General features: G+C 32.8%; 1 protein-coding gene across 1 annotated transcript; it reads right to left on the bottom strand.

The window, feature by feature from the left end:
* Nucleotides 1–1,104: 1,104 nt before the first annotated feature.
* On the bottom strand, nt 1,105–6,664 carry LOC133286177 (uncharacterized). The gene is made up of 9 exons (XM_061483559.1): nt 6,396–6,664; nt 5,696–5,752; nt 5,368–5,420; nt 3,388–3,439; nt 3,124–3,189; nt 2,981–3,040; nt 2,605–2,647; nt 1,744–1,788; nt 1,105–1,563 (listed from the first exon to the last, which is right to left on the bottom strand). The coding sequence occupies exons 1-9, from the start codon at nt 6,505–6,507 to the stop codon at nt 1,500–1,502; spliced, it is 552 nt and encodes a 183-aa protein (XP_061339543.1). The 5' UTR covers nt 6,508–6,664; the 3' UTR covers nt 1,105–1,499.
* Nucleotides 6,665–9,478: the final 2,814 nt, after the last annotated feature.

Genomic DNA, 9,478 nt, shown 5'->3' with positions numbered 1-9,478 from the left:
CGGACTACTATATGAAATAAATGACTGAAATTAAAATGCAGAAATTAAAACATAAAAAAGGTGAACGCTGGGGTAATTCCACTAGCGTGAGAAGAGAAAGATTTAAACATGATAATAAAACAGATGTATTTCCCAGATATCATCACCATCATTTGGATCCATAGTAATACAGAGATAGATGTAAATTAACTTTTATCAACTGAGCATTAGATTAAGACTTTAACGTAAATAAACAACAGATTGTCAGAGATCTTCTTGATATATATATATATATATATATATATATATATATATATAGGGTTTAGTGAGTATCAAGTGACTTGATGTAAATTAGGTCCAGTGCACTATATTCTCCCGCGAGAATATAGTGCACAAAATTTTTTGCCTATGTTCTCGCGGGAGAACACCTGCAGAACACCATTGTAATGTTTTTGCACTATATTCTCGCGGGAGAATATAGTCAAAATTCACTCACTGGACAGTCCAGTGACTGAATTTTGAATTTTTCGAGATATATATATATATATATATATCAATGATTATTTCTTCTGCAGTTGCTAATGACCTAGTGTGATGTGGCAGGTGAATATTGCATTAGTTGAAAATATCATTCATAGAAAATATGAATATGTTTCAGTGAAGCCACTTACAATTCTTCACTTGAATGTGTAACCAGCAAAAAGGTAAGCCACATTTCAACAATGTTTTTTTTTTTTCTTTTCTAAACATTTTTGGGGTAGTAAAACATGCAATAAGAATCACATGTAGCCAGGAACTAGCTCTGGATTTATACATTTCTTTATATTTTACGATACAGAAATAGCTAAATTTGGATGTGAATTTTTTTTTCAGATCTCATTCTTTGGGGAACCCACAAGTCTTATTTTTTGTGACAACAACCACCATTTTATGGATCAGGTTAAGGTACCTGACCAAATTTTGCAAGTAAATTGCCTATGCAAGAGGTTGAAAAAAGGTGCACCCTTCATAGACATGAGAGTAACCTAACAAGAAGGTAGGGTTCTACTTTTCATGAACCTGAATCTTCTCTACACTTAAAACAGCATCAGCAGTGAGAGACAGAGAGAACATAAAGGTCTCACTATTTCAAAAATTATGAAATTTACTTCCTGTGCCTATCTCATTCTAATTGCACTTACAATTCAACTGTAGAGGATCCAAATCCAATTTTTCATAGATAAATAGCTAATGCTGTTAATCTTGATTTGAGTTATGGGCCATCTCAGTTTTACAGTTCTGGCTCGGGCAAGAGTCCTTGCAAGGTCGCCAAAAAGCACAAGAGAACATTCGTACCCTTCATTTCTTTGGACAAATGTTTATCAATGAATTAGAATTGCTAGAAATTTGCACACAGAAGAATTCTTCTATCAAAGATCTTGAGGAAAAAATCAAACATCAGGCATGGCTTTTCAAAACAGAGCATGAAGCTAAGACAAGGATGTCGGTGTCAACATGGCCCTATTAGTTGTAATGAAAACTCAAGTTGGAGGTTGCCAGGTTCCTGGTCTAAAAGATGCACCAGATCCTGTTGGCTCTGAAAACCTGAGAATAAAATTTTACGAACAGAAAACAATTAATAAAGTAATGATATGATATATTATGTGGATTAAACACTTAGAAAAAAGATCTCTCTGATAAAAATATGTCTGACTAAAATTTAGATTCATAGAAGCTTTGCTAAATCATAATGTTCACTGAAAGAATATACACATTTGGACTTACTCAGGCTCCACTTTTGCTTTCTCAGCTGTGCTCTGTTGAGAATTCCTGTAGAAAGATCATATGAATACCATCAGCTCCTGAACATGACTTCAAAATAAATAGAAGACATTAATAGTTTTATATACATTTCACTAACATGCCCCTCATATGAGAATCCATTGGACTTGAAGGGTGGACAATGTACAGGCCTATCTACTTGTGTTAAAAAACTCCACAATATTTAATTATTTATTAATAGAATAAGGCAGTGAGAATCGAACTCGTAACCACTTGGTTATGTAGGCTCTGATATTATGTAAATAACCAATTCAACCCAAAAACTTAAGCTATTAAATATAAGCCACATTAATTATTTTATATTATATTTCTCTAACATAAAGTTTAAAGAAAATTAAAACAGAACAAAGCAACAAATATAGATTTCAGGATCACGGCAATGAATATCAAAGCCCTTCAACCAAAGAATGTCATTTCCAGAGTATTCAAACAGAAATGTTATTATTCTACATTGTGTATCCTTAACAGTTCATGTATAGTCACTGGATTTGCTTTTTATAATTAGATTTTACTCCTTAGGAAAGTTATACTAAAATATTGCAACAGGAATTAAGAGAAGACTGCCAAACAAATTCCTGATAATATTTTAAATAAAAGGATGGGAAGAAAAAGAAGAAAATTAAATCACCATCAAATTCTGATAAATGAATCAGGCATAAGAAAAAAATAAATGTTGTTATGCTGGCCACACAGACTGCAACACAGTAAGTGCCCCAAAGAGCATGCTATTTTTTGGGGATACATAAAGGCATGCATTTTAAACAAGATATTTGTGTATCAAAATATCAATTTCAGAAGACTCACCTCAAGCCACCCATTGTGCCAGATGATTCTTCAACCTCGTCACCTATAGTGGAGAAAATGTCAAAAACTTTATTCAAATAAGTAGTGTATAAATATATTGTAAGAATGCTCTCTATACGGAAGGCTTTTTCTCTTCTTTTTGGAGGGTTTAATCTCAGAACGATAATCCTGAATAATAAGTAAACATAATCATTTGCATAGAGTAATAAAAATTTTATTTGATCTATTTTGCTTTGAGGGGTGGGGGAACATTTTACTCCCCTGAAATAAAGATCAAGCTTCACTATATTCTTAATTTAAGGTTATCCAAATAATTTTTCTTTCAAAAAAACCAAATGCAAAATTTGTATCAAAAAGAAAAGAACAGCCAGATGACCTTCTGAAGGAACTGGGAATTGCCGAATAAAACTTTTCAAGTCTGGACCACCAACTTTTCCTGCCAGGAAAATTAAATTAGACAGTAACTCCTAAGAAGTAAAAGAAGAATATTACAATACAAATAAATTTTAAGCATCTGACCAGTGCTGACACGTTTTCCTTTACTGCCTTCTTTGGCTCTCCTTTCCTCTTCTTCTTTCTTGAGAACTTTGTGAAAGAAAAATAGTCTATGGTAAGTTCTCGGTACAGAACTAAACTTAGCCGAAAAAGTTCCTTCATTATATTGAGAAATGAGAACTATCACATGCAATGCTGAGGACAAACTTAAAAGAGGACTATAACTAAGTCAGAGCAAAGTATTCAAACAAATTGATTAATAAAGGTAAAAGTATGCATGACACGTACGAGCAACATTCTGTCTAACACGTTCACGTCTTGCTTCCAATTCCATCATTTCCTGAAGAGGAATAAAACAGTATTGTCAAGTAATACTGCAATAGTACAAGTTACTTTGCTGAAGTTCCTCATTAGAAATACTTTACTTTCCTGAAAACGTTCTTAAAATATTTTAAGGGTTACTTCAATAGTTTGGTATCCCAATACAAATAGGGGACACCAATTCGGGAATTAATTTTTCATAATAGAATTGAAGCAAAACTAATCCCTTTATTGTTCAGCCCTTTAAAGGGATAAAAAACTAACTGTAAGCTACACTAAAATTTAAAACTAGCAAGTCAATGATGCAAGTAAAATGCCACAGATCATCACATAATCCCGTTTAACCCCAAATAAATATAGAAGACCCAAAACAAAAAAATGTGGAAAAAATATAACAGAACAAAAACAGTTCTACTGGGGATGGGGGTGCTCCAATTGGACAAATTACTAGTAACTACAATCAATTGATCAGACCTCGATTCACTTCAAAGAATCGAAATATATTGACTTTCCCAAATGATTAAAAATAGTGAAAAAAACCAAGATAACAGTCACTGAATCAAAGAGGTTAAATAATCTTCAGTTTTATTCGTTCATTTGTTTATACTATTTAACTCACATAATTCCAAAGTCAACAAGGCACCATGTTTAGAACTCTTCATGGCAAGCTAATTTGTTTATGATAAATAAGCTGAAGATGTTAGTTTAGGGTCATTGATGCTATCCAAATATTATCTTAGAAGCAATTTGAAAAACAACGGATGAATTTTCCTATATATATTTTTTCAAAGAGACTGCACTGAATGTAAGGAAATTACAAGAACATAATATTTCAAGAGTGTTGCCTTATCTGATTTGCAGAAGGATTGGGCTAACCTACTGTATTCCTTGTTTCCTTAGTGTGTGTGTGTGTGTGTGTGTATATATATAATATATACCCTTTCCCTATTGTACTTGATTCGGTTGGGAAGAAAAACATAAATATGAAAGAATACATGAGAGGAAGAGGTACAGGGGATTAGAAGACCCACATGCACAGCATATGTCAGAATTAAGGGGTGAGTCAGCATTGGGAGATGGAGGGAAAGCTGGTTAGGGGAGCCCCATTATTTGCAATCAATTTGTTACAAATAGGAAGGCGAAGACTGAGCAGAGACCATCTAGGAAAATTGGGACTCTTGGGCTTTTGGGAGAGAACCAGAACCTCTCTGAATGTTGGAGTACTTTCTAACAATTTTCGACCTTTTTCTTTCATTTCTTCTTCGTTATTTATATTTCTCCTTTACCTATACTGCAATTTTCTATTAAACATATATTGTAATACATACCTGAACCTATGTTAAGGTTCAGAATCATCAATACAAAGCTTCTTTCTTAATCTTTTTCCCTGCTCAGCTTTGATTCACATCAGTACTTCTCTTCCTTTTAATATTATTCTTTAATATATATATATATATATATATATATATATATAGAGAGAGAGAGAGAGAGAGAGAGAGAAGATCATTTGACACCGATGTCAAACTAAAAAGTTTGACACCAAATCTTAACCGTTGATTTCTACCAATCTGACGGTTATAATTTATTGAAAATTAATAATTATAACCGTTTGATTCACGGAAATCTACGTTAAGATTTGGTGCCAAAATAAAAGTGTCAAATGATCCTGTCCCATATATATATATATATATATATATATATATATATATATATATATATATAACATAAGAAACACAGTTTTTATGATAGAGAGGTAACATTATCATTCAATATTTGTTCATTGCAAATCAATCCTTGAAGATAAACAAAAAAAGGAAAATCATTGTAAGCAATGCCATTACATCTATAGCCTAGCCATGACCAGAACATGTAAAGAAACATCAGCAGTTCTGTCTTGAGATAACTTATGGTACTAGCAAAAAGATATATAGATGCATTTCAACTTACCTCTGGAGTTGGAGCCTTTTTACGCTGCCCATTCAGCCAACATATCCATTCAACTAAAATAATTAAACAGTAACTATCCATCAAGAATGGGAAATAGGATAAAGAATCATACTGTTTTCTGAATAAATTCAACATATATCATGCCTATCGTACAGAAGGTGAGAGCTAAGCAATAAATTTAGCAACAAAAGACAAATGAAAACAAACTTATTAAGGTAATATCATAATTGGACCATTCCAGAATCAATGCAATAATAGATGTAAGGGAACAAAAAAAAAAAAAGACAATAATTTAGCAGTTGAATGATAGCTTCCTTAAAATATATACCTGGAATAGAGGTAGGATCCTCCTCTCCTTTAAACACCACCCATCTTTTCTCTTTCACTAGTAAACCAAGACAAAATTGCAGAATCAGACAGATTCATTGTAAAATTAACTACAACGCAAAATGCACACATAGAAAAAAAATGTAAGAAGAACTAGAGTTTTGGAATTCCAAATTCATACTCACACACCAAAATGATATCTTAAGTGATTCAATCCAGTGGCAGAAAATAGTGCAAAATTTAAGCAGCCAATAAATCAATTCTATTTTATTTTACTTTTCTAAATTCAGGTGAATCTCACCCCTTCTCAAAGTTTCACCTAAGAGTAAATGCATATTACATATATCAACAAGAATTATTAACCTAAAAAAACTAATGACAATTGCAAAGTTAGCCCCCAACTCCAACAGTCTCAAAGCCAACAATTTAACCTCCTAGATCATAATTATATGAATAAATAAACAAAGAAAATTAAGAATAACATGTATATCATATGAGTAAAGTATTTGCAGTGAGCTGATCATTGCAATGCAAAAGACCCCTTTTGCACACCCAACTTAGATAACACCAAAAATTCATACAGGGAAAACTACATAACATAAACCCAGAATCTCAAAACACAATAAAACCCATTAACTGACACCACAAAAACACAGTTATAATAATAACATAAATGGAGAGAGAGAGAGAAATCCACTTACTGATACCATCAATCTCTTCCTTTCTGGTGAAGTATTTGTTCCCTCCTTTGTCCACTCCCACCATAGTTCGATTGCTCAAGAACCCAGCAATCCTCCCAAGCAGCCTCTGCATTTTTTATTTTTTTTTACTTTTTTATTTTTTTGGATTTTGGCAAAGGAATTCAAGTGTTACAGTGACAACATTGTTGTTGGAACAATCCAACGTTGGAGATTAGAAATACAAAATGTTTGGAATATGATTCGTGCTACAAATACAATACAACGTTAATTCTAGAGCGTTTGTGCGAAGGTGAAAATGGAAAATCTGAGTTTTGTTTTGTTCGCTTTGTCCGGTTCGGATCTATTGCGGACCGCCCATGATCCGGTTTTATGTGCCAAACCCCTATCTTCAGTTTTTTCAATAAAATGAAGGGTTTTATGTTTGGGAGATGATTTTGTGCCGTAGGAGATAAATCATTTCATGTTGTGGCACAATATTTTATTTTTTTAATTTTTTTATTAACTTAAATAAAGGAACTCACGTAAAAATGTTTCAATGACATAAGAGATAAAATTTTCTGCAACTCGAGAAAAGTTTTTGCCTTTATGTTTAGGGTTTAAAATGAAGGTAGCTCACTCCTCTTATTGCTGCAAGGAAAAATTCTTATTGTAACTTATTATAACTATGTAATAAAGATTGTCTATAATAATAATAATAAAATTATTTTTTTCTTCTTTTCTTAGATATTGTCAACTAATGTGTTGGAAAAAAAAAATTATCATTATAATTATGTACTATTCACAATAGATAATTATAATAAGTTACTGCAAAAAAAATTTCTATTTCAGTAACACGAAAAGTGATTTTGTCTTAAATAGTTAAATTGATGGGCAATGAACTTCTCACCTACAAGGAGAAGAATTTTTTTTCCTGTTAACCATTCGATTCTCGTGCTAGCTCTTTTTTTTTTTTAACATATGAGCTCCACATTTTTTTTCTCTTCAGAGAATACGGTGGTGTTTGGTTGGGAGCTTTTCAGCCAATATTTATCTTTCTCAAGTATGACTTTTAGGGGGCGTTTGGTTGAGGAGAAATTTTTTGAATACTAGGGAAATGTAATTGATAGGGAAATGGTTGGAAAATGAGTTTGGTGGGAAAATGTAAAAAAAGTTGTTTGGTTGGAAAAAATTTTACTGGGCAAATTAGGTAAGATTTATAAAGTCTATGTTTGGTTTGAGGTAAAATATAGATGGGAAATAAGTGACAATTACGAAAATATCCCTGTTTTTAAAAATTTTGGAAAAATAAAAAATGAGGCTTTACTTGTCAACTTCACTGTTGTGATCACTGTCTTATTTGGTGCCTTTGTTTTAACATTGCTGTATCAGATGCTCCCGCAACCGAAGATGACTACGCAGCCATATAGATTAATTTTTGTATCATACTATCATGGATAACCTCATGTATGCTATTTAGTTTGTAGTGGGAGTGGGAAGTTGGAAATAATATATGTTGTGTCTGTATTTTTGGACACCCAGCTTGTAATTAATCATCATTATTATCCTTGAAACATGTGATTGTTCATTGGTTTATATCTGTGTAATTTAATTGTCAACTTTTCCTTGGTCAGCAGTTGAGATCTTAATATGTGGCTAAAGATTGAAAATTCAGTCCATTGTGTAAACATTAAAAATACCAATTATCTATCTTGACTTCAATGTGTTTCTTCTGACATCTCAGTAAAAATACCAAATAATCAGAAACTTAAAGTTCTACAATAGTAAAATCTAAAATGGAACAAATAACGATAATTGTTCACGACAAAAAATAAGGTACAAGGCCTGAATACAACAAGTTGTGATCACAATGTTTAAAAAACAAAAGGAAGCAAGCTTCTATCTCATCCATCCATTTTCTCTACATTGACTGATGTAATTGGCTCCTCCTATCTAGCAACTTTGCAGCTGGACCGACTCACACAATTGCTTTTCTGTGCTTTGGCTTCACGTTTAGTGTCACGTGGGGTGGCCTCCTCTGGTTGGCTTGCTGAGCTGCTGCTAATAGAACTCTTTATAGATTCAATAACTAAATTTAATTCTATTTCCTCCTTTTCTGTAGAAACAGATATACACTTCCAATCTGAGACATTAACTGAAAAAAATAATTTGCCAATCTGAGATGGAACCAGACACTAACTTAACCAAATCAATCTGAGATGCTATTGCTACCTGTTAGAAGTATTGCCATAGAATTAAATTACTCACACTAACTGAACCCGTACAAAATATTGTCGACATGAAATTTTATGTCACTGATGGAATTGGATAGCTGAACTCCATGGTTGTACCCATTCTGCAGATTGGCTACAATAGAAGGATCAAGTAAAACTTGCATCTGCAACAATAATATAGTTTAGATCCTTTGTACAACAAAATTAAAGAAGCAAAAAAATGAGAGAATTTACAAATTATGCCATTCAAAATGCAGATACTGAGGTACATACAAAAAATCAGTTGTGAATGTTAGATTCTATTTGACTGACCAACAGCCATGTGTGTACTATTCACAGCATGGTATTTACAAGACTATTTTTTGAAACCAAACTACACCAAAAAGACAATATACAGAGTCTACCAACATATCCCTTTTTTTTTCCAAAAAGCCACCTGAAGATAGTATCACAAAGACCTAGACAAGAACCCAGCCACCAGAAACTTTCAGGCATCATGGTAGCATTGCATGAAGATATCTGTCATGTTGCTATCCCTGCCCAATCCTTGAACTGATTCCTGTGGGCCTTCTGCATTACCACCAGTAGCCACATCCTTGCCAAAGATTGTCCCCAAAACGTGATAGTATGGGAAAGGCTTGTTGAAAAGGCACTTGGCATTAGGGTGGCTCTGCAAAATGAAAATATGGTTGGTATTAGAAAAAATTTAAGATGCTATATACGTAAATAGACCACAACGTACATTCAATAGAGTAAAAATAGAAACACCTGAGACCTTATTGACAAAAAATAGACATACCATTATGATATGACATTGGACTCTTGAGTAATGTCAAAACTTTAAAATACTACTGTCACAAATATACCAAGCAT

This window comes from Gastrolobium bilobum, unplaced genomic scaffold (genome assembly GCF_033153095.1).
Source record: "Gastrolobium bilobum isolate Gb01-03AN ecotype WA unplaced genomic scaffold, APGP_CSIRO_Gbil_v1 utg26470, whole genome shotgun sequence".
Lineage (NCBI taxonomy): Eukaryota > Viridiplantae > Streptophyta > Magnoliopsida > Fabales > Fabaceae > Gastrolobium > Gastrolobium bilobum.
This window is presented reverse-complemented; position numbering and strand designations above follow the sequence as displayed.